We start from the raw sequence: 22,598 nt of genomic DNA, 5'->3' as shown, positions 1-22,598 counted from the left end.
AAAGACCCCCAAAAAAAAAATGTAACTTTCTAAAGATATAATAATCAAGTACACATTTTCATTCATGAAATAGCATATATAGCTCCATCACATACTTTATGATACATCATAATCACAGAATGAGCTAAGTTCACATGACATATATCTTGTCACACCTTCTACTTTACCACCATTCTCCCACCAACCAAAAGGGAACACAAGAAATAAATAAATAAAACCTTAACTGAAACACAATGAAAAAGAACCCAGAAAGTTTTAGCCTTTACCATGGATATGTTGCGTTGTAGTTTGAATCCAATGGCAGTGGCAGTGGCAGTGGCAGTGGCTAACCAAGAGGGGCCACGTTATAAACCATAATAATAAGCAACCAAACTTTCTTTGTGGGCAGGATATGGTCCGGCCCAACTATCCAAGCCCATTCACGTCAGGACTTGGCCCATTTTGTTCACTAGGAAAATACATAGTAAGCCCAGCTTCGGATTCTCCTTTGTCAGGTTCACCATCTCTTTTTATTTTGTTTTTCTTCTATTTTTTGGGTAAATAATGATATTTTTATTTACAAAGCCAAAGTTCTTTTTTTTTTTTTTTGATGGGACAAAGCCAAAGTTCTAAGTATTCAAGAACGAGCTTCACACATGTATTGACGTATATACTTGGATTAAGTTAAAGTAAGATTTCTATTCATATATAAATAAAAAGTAAGGCAATCTGCTTGTTAGCATCTACAAAAGCCCAAGAAGGGATAAAGTTGATGGATTGAGGTCCCCAATAAGTTAGATTATGATTTGACCCATTAAAGGATACGAGACAAAAGGAAAATGATACAACAATAAACTTACAAAGAAGAAGTCCGATATCAATTACAACCAATGAAAATCCATGCCAAGGTGTAAGTCTAAAATGTTAATAGAGTCAATAACAACTTTGGCATCTCCTTCAAAGTGGGCAGTCTTGCAGCCTTGGGGAATAGCAATTCACATTCTTGTTCTTATGGTCTTCTTTCTTTCTTGTGACTATCTCTAGGGCCACATGTCATTGTCATTTTATCAAAGTGGCACAATATCATGTGTAATTTGTGAGAAAGTATTGTTAGAAATATTATAAATTTGACCATTTAAAACTTACAAATGTGTCCCCAATTTTTTTTAAAAAAAGTAATTTTAATATTCATTAATTACATTTTCTTTTTAGTAAGATTTGAAGTAGCCTTGGCATATTTCAAATTTTAAATATAAATATAAGATATGGAAATGGATTTTTTACATATTCAACATTGTATAAATTGGCACATCATTTAAAAATTTTAAATAATGTGATAGTATGTATCTTGTACATAGTTTGATTTTCATAAAATGAAAAGTTTTCAAATAATATGAATCCCCAAAAGATGAGTGAAAACCTTCAATAATTTAGGAGTCACACTTTGTTTGCTTGGGAGATTCTAAATGGATGGAAGTGCTTTAATCAAGTTAATGTTAGGGACCAAAATCTAATTTTTAAATAAAAATGGGCAAAATCATAATCACCATAAACTTTAAGGATGCAATTTGCAGTTTAATTTTGAATTTAATTGAGAGGTACAATAATTGTAATTAAGCTTTGTTTAAAGAAAGAGCGTGTGACTGATATAGGCTTTGTTATGGGTTTATTGAGTGTGTGACTAAATTATTACATTTTCATATAATATGCTTAATTTATATTCCAAATAAAATTTCAACCCAACCTAACCCACCAAAACCAACCCAAAATGTCTAGTTAGGTCTGTTTCATCAGGTTGATGATTTGATGCACACCCTAACTTAGGTGGTAATCAACAATAAAATATTACTAAATAATTAAGATATAATTCTTAAAGAATTGTCAAGATTCTTATAACTTTAGTTGGTACTTTTTAGTTTTTTCAACATGAACATCTAGAGTTCAAACCTCATCTTCAATTATTAAATACAAAAAAAAAAAAAAAAAAAAATCAAATTTTGCTGTCTGTACAAACATCAAAATTTGATTTTGATTTTGATTTTTTTGTAAGCGTGTTTTTTTAAAAACGCGGCTAACAAAACTTGGCTATAGGTCACGTTCTTAATAGTGTGTGTGAGTTAATTATTTTATTAAGAAAGAGAAAAAGGCAGGAGAGAGAGAAAAAAGGCGGTTAAAGAAATGGAGCGAGTGGACAGGGATGAAATGTCGCTACTATTTAGTTTAAAAGTTTTGTAACAGACAAAAAAAAACATTCATTTAAAGAGTTAAAAACAGCAAATACAGCCCCCTCCAAATGCGCATCTCCTCCATCTCCTTTTATTATTAACCATAAGCCCATAAACTAATCACTATTATCATCATTTTTATTAACTTAAATTAATTTTAATCTTATTCTTCCCAAACTAAACGCCGAGAAAATTTGTTTCTCTCTTTCTCTTTCATTCTCAATTGGAAAAACGATTACATTATTGGATAATTCATTGCTCTACAAAACTCAAAAAGAGATTAAGAGATTAACAGCCACAGTTTTTCCAAATGCATTTCTCAAAACTCGACGATTCTCCTATGTTCCGCCAACAGGTTTTTTTTTCCTTGTTCAAATTTTAATATACTAATTACTAAATCATTATTGTTGTTAATCAATGCACTAATCAAACACATTCAGCATTGTGAGTTTGTCCTTAATTAGCATTTGATTAGAAATTATTGTTTTGGTATGATGCAGTTACAAGGCTTGGAAGAAAATACTGAATCATTGAGGACAAAATGTGCCAAGTTTTACAAAGGATGTCGAAAATATACGTAAGCTCATACATACATACATTATATATTCCATAATTGTGGTTTGGCTCAATCACAATTTAATCCACAAATTTTCAATTACTACATTTGCTGAAATTATTGAGATTTTGTTCAAATTAAATGATTTTACATTTTTCGTAAGCTTTTTCAATTGGATTAAAATGAAATCGTTTAAGGATACTTTGTATGGAACTCTTATGATTTCATTTTAGTCAGAACCTTAGAGAGCTAAATGTAACAATGGAAAATTTGTGGACTAAATTTCGATAGGACCAAATACAAGGAAGTTGATTGTAAATGTTCTTCTTTTTAAACCATCTTATGTGCTTTTAACTTTCTTTAATTTTCAGAGAAGGGCTTTCAGAGGGGTATGAAGTGGACGTTGCTTTTGCAAGTTCCTTAGAAAATTTTGGAGGAGGGCATTATGATCCTCTTTTTGTTGCTATGGGAGGTATGTCCCTTTGATTTGTTTTCTCCCTTCAAAACATGGTTAAAAGGTCAAAGATCATAAAAAACTAGCTCTTACTTTTGCGGGGTCTGGGAGGAGTAGTTGGAAGGCAGTCTTACCTTTCAAATTTTTTTTGTTTTAAGGCTCATTCCTAAACTCAAACCCTTGACCTATCAGGCGTTCACACCCTCAAGACATGCATACAAAAATAAAAATTTGATTTGGTATTTTTAGTTTTTTACTTAAGATGATCACAGCAAAAGATATATATTACCCTTTAACCAACGTTAAAGATGTTCAACCTATATAAAGCATGCGCTATTGTTGCATTGCATTGCATTGAGTATAAGACTTATGTATGTGGTTTGTACTTTTAGGCTAGTGAATGAGCTACACTAGCCCTTGACAAGCCACACAAAATTGTTTCGATTCTTCTATGGCAGCTTATTATGTAGTATGTACCCTTTTTTTGGCCAAACTTTATATATATAAAGTTTGGCATAAAGAGAGAAGTTATGTGATAGGGTATGAGGTTTTGTTATATGGTGTATTCCTTAAGATTCTCTTTATATATTTAGGCTTTTAGCTCAACAAATTTTTTATCTATATCAAAGTATAAGTTTGTTGAATTAGCCAATAGAGTAAATGTATATATTAATAATTTATAATTATGTATTAATTATTTATATTAAATGAATTTATATGATTTTTTTTTTGAAAAAGAGATCATTTTTTAATTAATATATAAGAAACAATTTTTATTTGGAATTATAATAATAATACGAAATTCTTCCTTATATTTAGTTGTTTTGACAACAATTGACATACAAGCCATCTATAATTAAATATTTGTGAATTCACTAAACTTAATCTTAATAATTTAGATTTCCATTATACATATGTGTGGAACCAACATTATAGTCTTTATACTACGTAATTAAAAAGATCACTAATAGGATAAATACCATTTATTTTTTTATATTAATTATTTTTAGTGATGCATTAGTTATTAAGTATAATGTACTGTTTTCTCAAAAAAAAGTATAATGAAATTTTGATGTCATTTTTCTAAGATTTATATGAGAAACAATTGGTTTGAAATATAGAATTCTTGCTTAAATTTAGTTGCTTTTGCAACAATTGAAACAAAGTCCAACAAAAGAAAAAATAAATTTAATAACAAGCAATCAAAAACATTATAAAAAAAAAAGGTTAAAATGAAAAATTCACCTTTTAAGTTTCACTAGAATTTATTTTAATTATCTAACTTTACTTTTATTCATTTCAATCATGTTCAAGTTTATTCAATTAAGGTATCTGTCAATTTCCATTAATTTTTTAAAAAAAATTGGAAAATATTTTTCAATCATTAATTGGATTTTAAAATTTAAAAAATTTGAAAAAATTAAAAATATGGACAATTAAACACAGCATTTATCAAAAGTTGATGGAGAGACCTTAATTGAATAAACTTGGATTTTTTTATTTATTTTTTTAGAATCATATAAACTTGAAACTTAAATAACTTAAATGAATGGAAAAAAAAAATTAGAGAACCGAAATGAATTTTAGTGAAACATAAAGGATGACTATTGCATTTTAGACAAAAATAAGTTAAGGATATTTGCATTTTTATTATATCAAAACAATATTTACATTCTTGAGTATGCATCAAGTTTGCAAACACATATGGTATAATGAAATTATTATTCTACTTTATCTTTCTATTTTATTTATAAAATAAAATAATAAAGATTACAAATTTTTATAAGGAAAATTATTAAAATAATTTTTTTTACATGTGTGCCAACCAAATGAGCTCTCTTTGAAATATTTGACTGGTTACTGATACTTCTATCTGTCAAAGCTCATTATGTTTGTTTATTTGGTGTTAATTTGTTTTTTTTTTTTTTTTTCTTAGGCCCTGTTATGACCAAATTCACACTTGCTTTTAGAGAAATTGGGACATACAAGGAAACTCTTCGGTCACAGGTAGTAATTCTTGTGCTTTTGTTAGTATTGTTGTTATTGTTTCTCTTCTTACCCCAGTTCTGTACTGTAATTTTGTGTTGCTTACTGACCATTTGGAAAATATTTGGGAAGCAATCTTGATGCTTTTTCATTGTTTCTAGTTTCTACCATCTTCCATATGTCATTATTTACTGAACACTATATGCATTGTTTTAAGGAATCGATATTTCTTGTAAAGGTAGGTCAATCAGAGAAAAAGTAATTGACAAACAGCACTTTCTTCACTGTACCTGTTATTCTTTCCTTGATACTTCTTGTGAAGCAATATATATATTGCTTATATGGAGTTTCATTTACTAAGGATGTTAGAAATAGAGAAAACTATGCGATTGCTATCTTCAACCATATTGTCTATAGGGAATTGTTTGACTGATGATGCTTCACTGACTTTTTTTTAACTGGCTTTGTCAGGTAGACCACATGCTAAACGATCGGTTGCTACACTTTGTCAATGATGACCTCAATGAGGTCAAGGTATTGTGTGTTTTGAATACATGCTTTATAGAATAGTAGCATATCTGATTTACACTTATGCAGGGTGACTCAAAATATTTGCCTTTTATTAAAGACAATGTTCTAATCTCACCTCTTCTGTTCAGATGCCACACTTGCATGGGTTTGCCTCAACAGCTTTAGCACATGCATACAAGAAATATAGATTTAAAGAATTTTATGTTCTATTACATTGTTATATATCCTGTATCTTTGATTTTCTCCTATACTTGGAATATTTAAATATTTTAAAAAAAATTAAAAACCACATTATATGCGCTTCTTCCACTTGACAGACCTTGAGTACTTCGTCATTCGAAAGTTTTACATAACATCTCATCATGTTATGTAAAATCATTGTCATGGTTTTGACACAAATATGCCACTCTTTTAATGACTAACTTATGCACCATATTTTACGGACTTTGGGATAGTGTTATGGTTGTGTGGCATTCAGGATATTCTCTTTGTGCATGTGTGTGTGTGCACTTTCTCCTTGCATGTAACTTCTGTTGGTTAAGTAGCATAATTTCATCATCACCCGTTTACATAGCCTTTTCCTATCTGTATCACATGTCTGAGAAAATTCCATATTTCCTTTTGCAATAAGTAAACCTTTTTTTTTTTTTTTGATAACTCAATAAGTAATCTTTTGTTTATGCAGGAAGCTCGAAAGCGTTTTGACAAGGCTTCCCTTACATATGAACAGGTGGGTTTCATTTCTGAAAATCCCACAATAAAACTTTAGAAGTTTCATAGTATTATAATCTTATATTCTTGATTGTTACTTCTGCAACTTGCCTATTATTCTTATCCTTTCAATTATGTTCTCTCATTAGAGAGGGATGTCTTTATCCACTCAAGGTGCCTTTTATCCTTTATAAGTTAGATATTTCTCGTTAAATTTGCATCTTTCTTATGCAAAGTGGTTTCATGAGTAAGATTAAAAAATGATTAATTTTTGGGGATTATCATATTGTTAGTTCATTTCTTGGTTTGAATTGTTATAGAACTAGCAGGAGAGAATGTAAATGGGAATTGATGTCTTGAATATGTTGGTATACATTTTCGACATCTCAAGCCACTTAAGATATCCAGAATTTTGGGTGTGTCACTGAGTGAGCAGACTTACATGTCAATTGATTTTTAAGACATGCTGCTAAAAACGCAGTTTACAAACCAGAATTACAGATGGAGAAGGAATTTCTAGAAAAAGGACCCTTTTGTTGTCCGATGTATATTTTATACTGTTCCTTCTGGAAGTAGAATGACTTGATTCCTAAGTTAATTATAGATTGCTAAATTGACTAAATATTTATTCAACATTTGAATGAAGTATACAAGCTTCTGTAAATTCAATTTGGAGTTGCAGCAGTTGTTCTAAATGAAATCAATTGCTGGATTGTAGAGAGAATTATATGAAGTTGATGCTATTGGTTCCAACTTCCAACTTGTATCTCATGACTGCGAATTTAAAACCAATTTCTTTCTGTGCCACAGGCACGTGAGAAGTTTATGTCATTGAGGAAGAGCACTAGGATGGATGTTGCTTCTGTCATAGAGGAGGTAAATCCAATATTTGTTTATCCTGATTAGAGTACCAATCCTTTTGGTGCGTAGATTGATCAGATAATTTGCAATGGGTAACCATTATCCTTTCAAATCTAATTTGGTAGAGAGACATTCCAGGAATTTCATGCTGCTCGGGCTTCATTTGAGCAATCCCGCTTCAATCTGGTAACTTAATTTTCACTGGGATATGGTGGTTTAACATAATTGCAGTGCATAAACAATTAGGCTTTACTCATATAGCATACTTTTATGTCCAGCTCAGTACCCTCTGCAATGTTGAGGCCAAAAAGAGGTTTGAGTTTTTGGAGGCTGTTAGTGGTATGATGGATGCTCATCTTCGATACTTCAAACAGGTCTGTAAGATTATAATATGATACCAACTGATTTGGACTGCCAAATGTGTGAATATTGAATTTTTTTTTTCTTCTGATTCTTTTCTATTTTTCTGGCAGGGATATGAACTATTGCAGCAGATGGAGCCTTTTATTCATCAGGTTTGTTATCAACAAATTTGTTCAATAACTTGTTGGTATAATCCAAATTATCTGGATAATAAATACAGGTTTCTTTTATAAGTAAAATTTTGTAATAATTTGCAATGAGGAAACTAGTAGGTATAACAGATAGCTCACCACAATGCCAGCTCAAAAGCTTGATAACTTATCTTCCCCCCAAGTCATGTGAAATGCTCCCCAGAAGATTAAAGAAAGAAATAGAAGTCTTGGATTTTCCATCTATTATGCTGGACACTTATCTTTCAGCAGTTTGTACTAAACAGCAAAAAAAGTCAAGTTGTTGAAGTTTCTTGCCATTAACTTCCAGGGGTTCTCTGTTTTATTTCTGTTGAGTTCCATTTTTTATTTTTATAAGGGAAAAATGTCAAAGTTCAGTTCTTTTGTGTCACAGGTTTTGGCTTATTCACAACAGTCGAGAGAAAGATCCAACTATGAGCAGGATTCACTCAGTGAAAGGATGCAAGAGTACAAAAGGCAGATTGATCGAGAATCTAGGCTCTCCTTGAATGTCTATCACGGTGCTTCTAATGGAGATGGTAATCATGGTATGCAACCTTATACTAAGACATCAAATAAAGTGATTGAGGCAGCAATGCAATCTGCTGCTCAGGGAAAGGTATTTTCAGACATGATGTTTCTTCCACATTTTCTATTAATTTAAGCTTTTTGTTTACAAAACAAACGTAACTTATTTCTTTAATAAAAAAGTTTCTATGTTCTGCATCTATAGCTGAAAGGTATAAATTTTCAGGTTCAAACCATTCGACAAGGCTATCTTTCAAAACGTTCCTCCAACTTGAGGGGTGACTGGAAGAGAAGGTTTTTTGTTCTTGATAGTCGAGGGATGCTGTATTACTATCGCAAACCATGGAACTGGTCATCTGTAAGTCACTATTAACTTACTATTCTTTCTCTTATAATCTTATCTTGGTTATGACTTATTAGTAACTTTTTAACATACCATTTTTCAGTCTGGGAGTCCAACTTCTGCACAGAAGAATAGTTCCTCTGAAAACAGTTCTGGGATTCTTAGTCGGTGGCTTTCTTCCCATTACCATGGTGGTGTACATGATGAAAAGTCTGTCGCACGTCATACAGTGAACCTACTGACATCAACAATTAAGGTAGATGCAGATCAAACAGATTTAAGGTTCTGCTTCAGGATTATTTCACCATATAAGAACTACACACTGCAGGTACTTTTCCTAAATGCAGCTAGCTTGACATCTTGTTTGGCTTTTCATCGTCTGAACTGATGGTGTACTAATATAAACCTTGCTGTTATTATTGCCTGAATTTTTCACAGCAGATTCTAAATTTTATTTCCTTTGCAATGCAGGCAGAGAATGCACTGGACCAAATGGACTGGATTGAAAAAATAACTAGCGTAATTGCTTCCTTATTGAGTTCCCAGCCTTCTGAGAAAGTAAACATTTATTTATTTATTTATTTTTTTCTTTGCAGAAATATGTGTTTCTATAGTCATTGTAATGGATATACCAATTATATGTAGAGTCTGTCTACTTCACCTATGGGAAGCGATTCTTATGGCTTTACCAGTGAGAGTGATTCTGATTGTGATCAGAATACATCTACGAAAATCCACTGTAATAATCATTTACGTGAATCTAGAAGTTTGCAACAATACAAGTACAGTATGAGAAAAGAGAAGCCAATTGATTTGCTCAGAAGGGTTTGTGGGAATGACAAATGTGCTGATTGTGGTGCACCTGAACCTGACTGGGCATCCTTGAACCTTGGTATTCTTATATGCATTGAATGCTCTGGTGTTCATCGTAATCTTGGTGTACATATATCAAAGGTAAGTTTTCCAGGCTTGTAATGAGCACTATCTCATTCTATGTTGCGAAAAATATTATTCATGTTCACAGTAGTAGTTCTAAATTAAAGCCTAAGGCTAGAATTTTGGAACTTCGATGTGTGTGGCTCAAAATCTCATTGAGATTCTCAATGTAAAATAACATTTTATTGAAGACACAGAAGGACCCTGCAACTTCCAGTACTTTGATGTGTACAATGGCAGGACTGATTCGGGTTCAATAGTGGGAGCTTTGAAAAGCAGATTAGGCCTTTCATGGCTTTGTATGAAAGTTCTGTCTGGTTTGGTTCACAGTAAACAATAGTTTAAGAAATAAATGAAAGGAGAATTGATTGAAAGAGGCAAATTAGAATAACAGTGAGAGATCTGCTCCAAAAAAAAAAAAGAATAACAATGAGAGTGAGATAGAGTCATAACAGAACCAGCGAAGATGAGAGAAATGTCAAGCAATCTGAATATAACTATAAGCTATGAATTCCAAATAATCTGACATACCCTTTAAATACCCTAGACGAGAGAATTGCCGTCAAAACCTTGAACAAGATTTTTTTTTTTTTTTTTTTTTTAAGCCTATGATATAATAGAATTAGAACCCTTTTTTTAAGGGAAAAAAATCTAGCTATATGAAACCAGATGGACAAAAATATCCTAGTTGTTTTTACTGCTGCAGTGACAATACTTATAAGACCTAAACAACTACCATGGAAAGTTTCACTGACTGAAATGTCTTCCTTATTTTAATAAAATCCAGATGCCTTGTACTGGGCTTTTAAAGTTGATATTTCTTCTCTTGCAAGTCCATGGCTACCGCAGCTTCATATATATGTTTGTATCTCTGTATAAATAAAAACGCAAGTAATCAACCATCCTTTGAAGTTTATAGTAGGTGAGACATGTTTCAATCTGGAGAATATCATTGCTCACCATATCTTAAGAATATTAAGTGTGATAACTAAATCATCCAGGGCAGGTAAATTTTAAGTTGTTGGTTGGTGTTTTATTTATTTATTTATTATTATTATTATGGTTAGGCTTCCTCTCAGTTGTGTCTTATACATATTTTCATGATATCATGCTTTCTTCTATCCATTAATTCATGAAGCTTATGTGGATAACTTTTGACACAGGTAAGATCATTGAGGCTTGATGTAAAAGTTTGGGACCCTCCAGTGCTTAATTTGTTCAAGTCACTGGGCAATGTCTATGCAAACTCAATCTGGGAGGAATTATTGCAATCAAAAAGTTCTTTTCAGACTGATGAAACGCGCAGAAGGTTAGTAATGCATAACTTGATTTAACTAAAACGTATTCGATTTTATGCTGATGTGCTGTTGGTTCTTTCCCTTGTAGCCTTTCCAAAATGGGTAGAAAGGACCTGTTGAATATGAAAAAACCCAGAGATGATGATCCTATTTCAGTAAAAGAGAAATTCATTCACGTAAAGGTATTACTCTAACAAATTCAATTGCTCTCCTTGGGTACATGCTGTTAAAAAAATGCCACATGGCTGGTTAGTCTTGCTGGACTGCCTAAGTTAGAGAACTATAATATATTCATTTATAATAGCTTACATGTTGAGCATTTGTAATAGTCTCACTGAAGCAATGGCAAGGTGATTCCTGATTAGTGATTACATGACCCTCTGCATTGTTTGCTCCCAAGGGGACAATCATATTAAAAAGAAATCACATCTGAGATTTTGAAAGAGACAAAATTTGGAACAACCAGTTAATCATGGATTTGTCTGTTGCAGAACCTTGTGAGATGACTAATTTCCTGCTTATCACTTCCATGGTATTTGCGTTATACACTTATGTTATAACAGCCAAATATAAGGTGGTATCTTGTGTAACATTGGCATATTATGGGAAATTTTACCATGTAGCGGATACATATAGCCTCCCTCTCACAGCACGTGGGTCCCACACATCAGTGGGTTCCACCTACTGTGAGAGGGAGGCTACATGTATCCGTTGCATAGCATACTTGCTCACATATAATGCCCCTCTCATATAAGTGTGGACCCCACAAACATGAGACCAAATCTTTATGCGTGAGGGGTGTCGTATACAACAATTACATAAGTTATTAAATTCTTCCGTACGCTAATATGTCCATGTATTTTTGCCAAGAGTCCTGTAGTTCCTAGCACCTTCTAGTGTTTTCAACATAGACATGCAAGATTCAAATTTCCCCTCCTCTATTGTAACTATCCTTCTAGACATGTAGGATTCAAATCTCTGTATATCCTTCTCTTTTGCTTGTGACAGGAAACAGGAGTAGATCTAGGAAAAGTAGTTAGGAAAAAACAAGCTAGCTCCAAGCCGAAGGAAGAGGAGACGTGAGTAAACAGCTTGGAAGTAAAATTTTCCCCCCATGTTTTCCCTTGGAGTCTTCCACTTCCAAAAGAGCAGAACATGCTTAAAGAAAATGGTACTATAGTAGCCCTAGGTTGATGATACACTTATTTTTTCTTGGAGGAAAGGCAACAACAAATCTCATGAGCCTAGTTATCAGGCTTCAATCGACCTGAGAAATGTATATAAATAAAATAAAACACATTCTAGGCAAGTACATTTAGGTGGGATGTCATTTCAGATGTGCAAATTCAAATTCTGTTTACTGTGTTTAACTTTTGATGATTAATTATGATGTGCTCACCTGATAGGTTATCATTTAAGGCCTAGAATTGATGTTCCTCTAATTGCAGTATGCAGAGAAAGCCTTTGTTCGCAAGAAAGACAATCATGATCTCCTTTCAGTGGCAGCCCAGGTGTGGGGAAGTGTCCGTGCTAATGACAAGAAAGCAGTTTACCGCCATATAGTCAGTTCTGAGGCAGATGTCAATGCTATTAATGGGCAAGCATTATTTAGTACGTCCAGAAGTCTGGCCAAAATAATGGAGTTAGAAGAGCAGGAAAGCATTGACTCCAACTTAGAATGTGTTGCAGGTGATTCTTCTTCAGACAAGCCCTCCTCGAGTAATTTGAGTTCACCACAAAGAAGTGAAGATCAGTGCACAGGGCACATTTCCGAGGACTGTTCTTTGCTTCACCTTGCCTGCCAAACTTCTGACATCGGCATGGTGGAGTTGCTATTACAGTATGGTGCCAACATAAATGCTTCTGATTCAAAAGGTCGGACACCACTGCATTATTGTAGTGTCACTGGGAGAACTGCAATTGCAAAAATGCTTCTTACAAGGTGATTCTTTGTTTTTTTTTTCTTGCAATTGCTAGTCCGCAGTATATTTATCTCTAGTCCGTTCCACTATTGATATTAAATTCATGTCTACAATATTATCTGCAGGGGAGCAAATCCAAAAGCTGTTGACAAAGAAGATAATACCCCCCTGAGTCTTGTATCAGAATCAGAATTCAACCGCGGTGTCCATGCTCTCTTAACAGAGAAAGAAAGATGATAGTATAATTGTGAACAACATATAAGAGACACAAAATGGAAGAGATTTTGTATTATACTTCATAAAATTAAGAACTAGATCCCTCTACATGGAAGGGCCAAAAGTTGTCGGACTCAGGACAGAACTGGCCTACTAGGTCATGTGTGTCTTTCCCCTTCAAAAGTGTATATTTAGTCCAGTTTTCTGGTTGAGGGCTAAATAGAAGAAATTACTGTATCTGCCTAGTGGAGTTTGCCAGGCTCTTGCAATAATTTCTCCCAATATAGGCTATACTAGTCAGGAAGTTTGGATGTTGTAGCAGCAAGTTATATTATCTTGTATATAGTTCAGGTTTTATATATTTGTGAGGATAGGGAGATTCATTTCAATCATGGAGGCTTGAAAATGTGCAAGGTGGAACTTCGAGGGACAAATCATAACATCATTAGGAAAGCTCTTCTTTCATATGGGAGCCACTAAAACTTCATCATGAATCATGACCAATGATGTTGATTGGTGACAGTAGTTGTAGAGGAATATGATGTAACGATGACTAAAAGTCCACTGTGCAAGGACCCAAGAATCAAGAGGATATTCTTCAAACTTAGAATGTACACACACATTAACACACACACAAAAAAACGAAAAGAAATCTATTACCCAAAATATAAAAACTAGTTTCTCTGATAGTTTGGATCATGATTCATTTCACTTACAAAATATGAACTAGGGGCATTGTATTGTGCCTAATCTTTTTAGTGATTCCAATTCATCCAACAAAGAAAGACAAATTTTATCCCGCCAAAGAAAAAGGCAAGGATTAAAAGAAATGGACACCGTGAGAGTGCTGACCTGGAACAAAACATATTCCACTAGCCTTGAATGCAGAAAACATCAGCTCCTGCCCTAAAGGGCTATTGCATGCAGTGGTTACATGAGATACCGCCACCCCTACAGACAGGGTCAGCCCAACCTAATTTGGGGGCCTAAGGCGAAAGATTTATGTGAGGTATTTTATATTTAAATATTAATTAAATAAAATTATTTAATGGTAATCAAATTGAGGTTAATTTGATGTATTAAATACATAATATAATGAATAATACTAACTAAAACTAGGGTTAATTTTATATAGAGAATTGAATATCATAGTTGAAAAATTAATTTAACAAAAAGAAAAAAAAATTTAAAAGAAAATTAATTTATCTTGGATATATATTGATACATAGTTAATTACATTTATAATATAATTTATAATTTATGATATTAATTGATATGTGGTTTTGTAGTAGATTAGTTTATAAATATTAAAGTTTCAAACTATTAAGAGAGATTAATCATCATTGATGATCTAACACATTTACAATTTTTTTTTTAAAAAGCCATGTTAGAAATAAAAAAAAGAAAAATGCTAAAAGTACTACAAAATGTTCACAATATAACGTGACAATAACAGTGATTGATAAGTTTCAATAATGTAATTAATAAATATTTAAAAATACTTTTTTGTGATTGATAACATGTCAATTTGTAAATTTATAGTAAAATTTATGATATCCCTAACATCACTAATAATAAAAAGTGTACAACAATTTTAAAAAAAATCATAATTTTTTATAAAATTTTGTGCATTTTACAATCCTTTTTTGTAAAGGGCAAATATTTTTTTGTGGTGGGGGCCTTAGGCCTAGGCCTAAGTTGCCTAGGCCTTGGGCCGGCCCCTGCCTGCAGACTGAGATTCAGTACATAAAATGAAAAAGAACAGCAGTATGCCACTTCATAGCAGAAATAGTTACAGGAAAAAACTACATAATAAAGATTAATCAATAGTAATTTCAGTTCTCTCTCATAGTATAAATGACCAGCATGCATATTCAATACGGTTTTTTCACTAAAAGGAAGGAAAAACCATCGCAATTCAGTACATAAAATGAAAGAGAACGAAAGTAAGCCACATCAAATCAGCCATATAGTTACGAGAAAAAACCACATAACAAAGAATAATCAATAGTAACTTCAGTTCTCTCATGGTTAAAATGACCAGCATGAAACCAGCTGAATTCAGTAAGTAGAATGAAAGAGAACAAGAGTATGCCACTTCATAGCAGCCGTAGTTACGAGAAAAAACTACATAACAAAGAATAATCAGTAGAAATTTCTGTTGCTCTCATGGTTAAAATGAACAGCATGCATGTTCAATAAGGTTTTCTTACTAAAAGGAAGGAAAACCAGCCCTTGATTTTGGCCGGTACTCTTACAAGTATTGCTTGCAACTTCTTCAGCCACATATTATTCAGCCCTTGATTTTGGCTGGCACCATTAGTCAACCTTCTCACTCACAATCACCATACTTATTATTCAGTTTTGTCACTGGCAACAGCCTACTGCACCAAATTTTCATTTTTCATCTTTCAGCCTGTCCCAAATATATGTATACAAGTCAGGAGAAGTGGACGAAAAACTTCAAATATAGATGACATACATGATACATAGTAACATAGTAAACAAGTGAGGGGAAAAAAAATAGGGATGGTCGGTTCTAATGAACAACATTGTCTTCCTAGTTGCTTTAGCAAACATATAGAATGGTACATCAACCTTGCCCTATGCTATATAAAAAATTGTTGTCACAGGGAGGATTTCATCTAACAAAAGAGGATGCAAAATAGGGTTACCTTTCCAAGTGTCGATTCCACAACTTTGGTTGGAAGAATCCACAATAACTGGCTAACAAAAAAGAAGCTGGACATTGTTGCTACTGAGACATGTCACCTCAATCTGCTATACACAATTTAGGGTTAATTCACTTTAGCAACCTGCTAAGGCCAGAACCTGAATTTGCAACCATGAAGCCATAGGCAGGAAACACTGGGGGCAGAAGTTCCAGTTCTCTTCTGAGTAATTAAGCTTCTGCCTGACAAGCAACTCCGGATAATTCTTGCTTCAAGATATTAACAATTTGCAACACTTTGGCCTTCATTGATTATGCCACTTAAATTGGATGTTGGAACCCATCCAAATCTAATCATACTTTCCAGAGCCTCTCTGCTGCATTGTCCATATTTCCCATCTTGTAAAACCACGAATTAGAGTTATACATGTAGCAAGATTTAGTGTAAGTCCTTGCTCTCCCGCTCTATCAAGTAACTTCAACACTTCCAGAAAAATTTTCCGTTTTGCATAGGGCATCTGTTAGTGCATCATATATTTCAATGTCCAAGACCATACCCTAAACTAATACATCATCTACCAACTTTAAGGTTTTCATCATTTTACAAATATTTAATTTCCTTTTCTCTCTAAAAGAAAGTCTAATACAACCAAAAAAAATCAATCAAACAAACAAACGGATAAGAAAATTGTATAGGCAGATCAATGATTCAATACTCACCCAACACATCAATAACAGGCCTCAAATCCACTGGTCCTTCCCACAATTCTCATTCGCATTACATGTTAGCAACAAAACGAAGGATGAACAGTTCTAAAGATACAGAATGATGAACTTACTCCAAACGTTATGATCCACTACACAATAGAACCACAAAGATTATTAGGAAAATAAATAAATCAGCTTGCATACATGCTTAAATAATTTGCTGCACTATATTAATAGATAGTGATACAATATGCTTGAACGTTATATCTATATTACTATTCCATAAAATTGAACATACATTTCATATAGAAAACTTTAATTTGACATGCCAATAGGCATATAAGTTTCTCAAACTCTACAATTTACAATAACAATACATTGCAATAACTTTTCAGCAGTCAAATTTTCTAAAAGAGAAATTTATAAAATTAAGATCAGAAAAAAAACAAAAACAAAAAACAAAAAAGTGTTCTTGATGTTGATGCATCAAAGAATGCTGCACATGATTATTCAGCATAAGATCTTTTTTCACAGCTCCTACAATGTTACCTTGAAGACACAGCCGTTAGACAAGAATGTTCAGAGTTATATGGTTTGGTTGAAAACCAATTTTCAAGATCCTTCCTAAGACAGAGACACCAAAATCTACACGGTTTCAAATGGCAGAAGTAAATAACAAAATTTGAAAGGGAAAAATCTTCAATGACATGAAAAGAAACATCACTTCATAAATAGTAAACAACTTCCAACAAATATACATAAAGAGATGGACTAGCAAAGCGTTGAACTATGAAAGTTGTTCTTGATGTTGAAAAGGTACAGCACTTCAAGAATTATTTCAATAACTGCATTACTTCAAAAACTGAAGTTATTGAAGTAATTCTTGAAGTGCTCCATCTCTTGGATTTGCAGATAGTGAGAAATGAGTAGCCAAAGTAAGATTGGCACAAATGTTGTCATTGATAGCATTCTTCCAAGTAGTAGGCACAGCACTCAAATCTAACTTTGCCTTAACCTTCTTTTTCATGGAGATCCATGCCAATCTTAGATCGCATTAAAGAAGGTTGATGCAAAGTTAGAGTTAGAGTATTGTGACAATCTTGACCTGCAGTTCAGAAAGAGATTAAAGATGCTGTGCAGCTGTTGAATGTATCTCAACTGATATTATATATATCTTAAAATGTAACTCAACTTAGCTAAGGACTTGGTTTTAGCCCACATAACTCCTAGAATTCCTAAGGCTAAGGACTCGGTAACAACTATTCAACTCAACTCAAATACGTTACAACTAAATGATGATAAATTCAAATAAAAATAACATCTGCTCCTGGGATCTCGCAATATCCAAATGGTTGATCTTATCTCTTCGGAAAAATGTTACATCTACAAAAATTTTACAACACTTTCTAAAAAAGTTATAGGTGATAACTTGTTATTAGTTCTAATAACAGCTAACCACTTAAGATTTATTATGAAAGTATTTTGAAAAGAGAAGTGTTACGTCCACAACATTTTTAAAATATTTTCACAACAAATCATAAGTGGTTAGTTGTTACAGCATTTCTCTTTCTCTTCTATAGTATTCCAGTTAATTTTTGGTCACCCTCAAAGACAATGACTTTGCCTCACACATCGTTGTGGATCAAAAACAAAAACTGGTTTTACAACTAACATTAAATGATAATCCCACCACTTGTGTTATTTATTTATTTTTTATCCATCACTTGTGTTATTTATTTTTATTTTATTTTTTTGTTTTGATAAATACAATTATTTGAAAGCTTAGTGTTATAGTCTATTGCCTATTATCTATCTATATCTATACTATTATTTAAGAGGTTTTCCCTGTTTGGATTCCTCATTTTTTTAGTTAAAAAATGCCTATATACCCCTATGTTTAAATAGAGATAAAACTATAGAAAAATCAGGTAAAAATGTAACTCTAACTCCCACTAAAAATTGCCTAAAAAATAGAACCACTTTCCTATTAATTTTCAAATTATTTTATTCATTTATAAATTAGATTTACTAAATAAAAATTATATATATAAAATAAAAAAAATTCTACAAAATAGGACCACTAAAAAAAAGCTTCATCTCCTGTTAATTTTCAAATTATTTTGTCCACTTATAAATTAAAATTTCAAAATAAAAATTATATATATATAAAATTTATAAAAAAAAAACACAGATTTTTTTTTCTACAAAATAGGACCACTAAAAAAAAAATTCATCACACGCTAATTTTCAAATTACTTTATCCACTTATAAATTAGATTTTCAACATAAATATTATATATATAAAATTTTTAAAAAAAATACAAATTTTTTTCTACAAAATAAGACCACTAAAAAAAAACTTCATCACACACGCCTAAGAGGTTTTTCCTGTTTAGATTCCTCATTTTTTTAATTCAAACATGCCCCTACACCCCAATGTTTAAGTAGAGACAAAATCAAAGACAATCTAGTAAAAATGCAACTCTAACTCCCACTAAAAAATGGCCTAAAAAATTGGACCACTCTCCTGTTAATTTTTAAATTGCTTTATTCACTTATAAATTAGATTATCAAAATAAAAATTATATATTTAAAATAAAAACAAAGTTTTTTTTTTTTTTTTGCTAAAAAAAAAGTCTCATCATACGTGCAAAACGCATGTGATGAGGCTAGTTATAACTAACTCATGTGATATACCAGGTAGTTAACGAATATGAAATATCTTCACTTTTTGTTTAATGCTACAGTGAGTCAAAAAACAAATAAAAATCAATAACTCAAAGGACTACATAGGATCAAAGTGGACCGAATAAGACCAAACTAGACCGAATAGAACCGCAGTGGACTAAATAGGATCAAAGTAGACAGAATGAGCTTCTAGTGGGAATGAATGAGGCCATCATAATGAAATCAATTGGCACACATGGAAACAATATAAAAAGAAAATTTAACAAAAAGGAGCATACAAATTTCCATTATCTGATAGGCTACTACATTAAATAATTAGATACTAATGAAGTGATAATCTTTGCTGCTGAATCCCTTTCTTTTTACAATACAAATTGTTATCACAGGGAGGATTTCATCTAACAAAAGAGGATACAAAATAGGGTTACCTTTCCAAGTGTTGATTCCACAACTTTGGTTGGAAGAATCCAAAATAACTGGTTAACAAAAAAGAAGCTGGACATTGTTGCTACCGAGAGCTGTCACCTCAATCTGCTATACCCAATTTAGGGTTAATTCACTTTAGCACCCTGCTAAGGCCAGAACCTGAATTTGCAACCATGAAGCCATAGACAGGAAACACTGGGAGCAGAAGTTCCAGTTCTCTTCTGAGTAATTAAGCTTCTGCCTGACAAGCAACTCCGGATAATTCTTGCTTCAAGATATTAACAGATTTCTCAGAGTTTGCAACACTTTGGCCTTCATTGATTAAGCCACTTAAATTGGATGCTGGAACCCATCCAAATCTAATCATACTTTCCAGAGCCTCTCTGCTGCATTGTCCATATTTCCCATCTTGTAAAATCACGAATTAGAGTTCTACATGTAGCAAGATTTAGTGTAAGTCCTTGCTCTCCCGCTCCAGCAAGTAACTTCAACACTTCAGAAAAATTTTCCGGTTTGCATAGGGCATCTATTAGTGCATCATATATGTCACTGTCCAAGACCATACCCTAGACTAATACATCATCTACCAACTTTAAGGTTTTCATCATATTACAAATATTTAATTTCCTTTTCTCTCTAAAAAAGTCTAATACAACCAAAAAAAATCAATCAATCAAACAAACGAATAAGAAAATTGTATAGGCAGATCAATGATTCAATACTCACCCAACACATCAATAACAGCTAGGCTTCAAATCCACTTGTCCTTCCCACAATTCTCATTCGCATCCCATGTTAGCAACAAACAAATAGTATGATCTCATCTGAAAACCAGAATTAGTTTTCATCCTCTTTTGCTCCTCTTGGAGATCTTCTTAAGGCCCTCATTTTCCTTTCAAACTTGAACAGTTTCAATTCTACTCCCTCACCACCGGATCAAGGGTTCACCAAACAGAAAGGTTCTTCCAAGTGTGGAAGGAAAAATGTTTAAAGTAATCTAGTCACTTTTTTTTCTCTCCCTTTTTTTATTTTATTTTTATGCATTACTTGTATGTTTTTCTTTCTTATTTTTGAGTCAGTCTAGTTTTATGCTTTCTTTTGTTTAACGTGTTTTTGTTTGTTTGTTTTCAGTTTTGCTTTATTTTTTTTTTTATAAAAATAAAAAAAAAATCAAAAATCAGAAAATTCAAAAACAGTGTGTATTTTGTGTACATTGGTACTTGTGTACCTTGGATGGCTATTGAAATAAGGTTTTCTAAACTTTGTATCTTTTGTAGCTTAGATGAGCATCTCAATGCACAACTAAGCAAGTGAGCTTTGTGGCTCGTGTTTGTGCTGGGCATAATTAAGTAATCTCATATACTTAACACTCATATCACTCTTTTTGACGAAAATGACTAAAAAATCCTAAGAGAAATACATAAATAATCATCTCATCACTAAAGCCCGCCAATCATGAATAACATTTGTATGCTTTGGCATAGCAAAATTGTGATGTTTAAGCTTACATAATTGAGTATTTCTTCTCTCACTTATATGCCCATGCATGATATGCTCAAAAGAAAAAAAAATGCAAATAATATCAAAAGCAAAAAGAACCAAAATGCTTTTAAATATGACTGCAAGCGTGTTTCTAGGAGATATGGGAGTTATAGGATGTACCTCGAAAGTGATTGTCCCCATCAAGCAGTTATGATTGTGTGTTAGTTAAATTGATTTACTCATATCTCAAATCGTCATAATATGAGACACTTATGCACTGTTGCAATGTTTTCACACACAACACGCAAATTCTTTGTTACTTTTGATACATGTGCAGATACAATGTGATTTGACCATCACAAGGGATATATTTGTTAATGTGTACTCACTAAATTGTCTCGACTTGTTTTTGAAATATAAAATTGGTTAGAATTGTTTAGTGTGTATGTGTGTGTTTTGGATCATGAATGCTTTATATTTATTTTCTTGTTGAGAGATGTTTTGAACATTTAACATGTTGATTGGATCTATGGTTGAGTAGCTTGCTTGATTGCATTCATTTCTGTGTGTTTTTCCTCTCTTTGAAAAACTGCTTTTTATCAAGCTCAATAGCTTCTCGACAGATTGCTATCTATCAAGCCCCTTGGACTTCTCTTCTCGACATATCTTATCGCATCTTCGATCCATTGAGCTATCTGGAATTTGTCTCTATAGCTTCTCGACAGATTCTCGATCCATCGAGAAAGTTTTTGTCTAGTCGATAGCTTCTCGACAGCTTTTCGATCCATTGAGGTGATTTTGCCATCGACAAATTCTTGACAGCACCTTGAAAAATTCATATCTGTCGAGATTTAGTGCTTGATAGATCCTCGATCCATCGAGCTGCGATTTCTTTAAATAGCTTCAACGCGAAATCAGATTTCATTTCTTCATGTCTCTCTCGATAGAAAAGCTTTCTATCTTCTCCCAAACACTCTTCACTTACTCCAAACATCATACCCACTTGGATTTCGGCCTTATTTGTGCATTTCTCCTCTTGTATGATCTTCTTATCTCTCTTTCTTCATGCATTTCACGCATTTAGACCTAGGTTTTGGGTTTTCTTGAAATTTTTGGGGTTTTTGAAAATTTTTGAGATTCTTGTGAAATTTTTGGGTTGGGTGTTGCTTACTTGTTGGTATATAATCATGCATTGCATTCCATTTGCATTTTCACAATGTTTTATGCATTTAGATGTGTGTTTAGTTGTTGAAAATTGTGTGCTACTAGGTTTGGATTGGGTTGAACCCATGATGCATTTTTTTTGCACATCACATATTCATGCATTTTTCATTCATATGTACCCTCTTCTTTTCTCTTTTTGGTACTCTGTTGTGATTGTGTTTTCTGTCTCTCTCTGTCTTTGTCTCTCTCTCTCTCTCTCTCTCTCTCTCTCTCTCTCTCTCTCTCTCTCGGATAGACTACGCATGGAACCCAAGCGCAAATCCACTCCGTCTTAGAACCCTCTTCGTTCCAGAACATCTTCTTTTGATCCTACCCCCACT

At 32.8% G+C, this 22,598-nt stretch overlaps 1 protein-coding gene across 1 annotated transcript; it reads left to right on the top strand.

Moving 5' to 3' along the window:
• Positions 1 to 2,514: 2,514 nt before the first annotated feature.
• Positions 2,515 to 13,199, top strand: LOC142633084 (ADP-ribosylation factor GTPase-activating protein AGD1-like). Its single transcript, XM_075807357.1, has 19 exons — positions 2,515 to 2,559; positions 2,705 to 2,781; positions 3,132 to 3,232; positions 5,151 to 5,221; positions 5,672 to 5,734; positions 6,417 to 6,461; positions 7,253 to 7,318; positions 7,442 to 7,489; positions 7,582 to 7,677; positions 7,777 to 7,818; positions 8,231 to 8,455; positions 8,591 to 8,722; positions 8,811 to 9,035; positions 9,179 to 9,265; positions 9,353 to 9,661; positions 10,807 to 10,952; positions 11,030 to 11,123; positions 12,390 to 12,883; positions 12,989 to 13,199. Exons 1-19 carry the CDS (start codon positions 2,515 to 2,517, stop codon positions 13,098 to 13,100), a joined length of 2,478 nt encoding a protein of 825 aa, XP_075663472.1. The 3' UTR covers positions 13,101 to 13,199.
• Positions 13,200 to 22,598: the final 9,399 nt, after the last annotated feature.

This window comes from Castanea sativa, chromosome 4 (assembly GCF_040712315.1).
Source record: "Castanea sativa cultivar Marrone di Chiusa Pesio chromosome 4, ASM4071231v1".
NCBI lineage: Eukaryota > Viridiplantae > Streptophyta > Magnoliopsida > Fagales > Fagaceae > Castanea > Castanea sativa.
The sequence above is the reverse complement of the archived record's forward strand: the minus strand, read 5'-3'. Positions and strand labels throughout refer to the sequence as shown.

Bases quoted from the DNA above. Each gene is read 5' to 3' on its own strand.
- LOC142633084 (XM_075807357.1), top strand. From the start codon at position 2,515: ATGCATTTCTCAAAACTCGACGATTCTCCTATGTTCCGCCAACAG. The intron at 7,819-8,230 runs GTTTGTTATCAA...TTTGTGTCACAG, and splicing joins TGGAGCCTTTTATTCATCAG to GTTTTGGCTTATTCACAACA. The intron at 8,723-8,810 runs GTAAGTCACTAT...ACCATTTTTCAG, and splicing joins AACCATGGAACTGGTCATCT to TCTGGGAGTCCAACTTCTGC.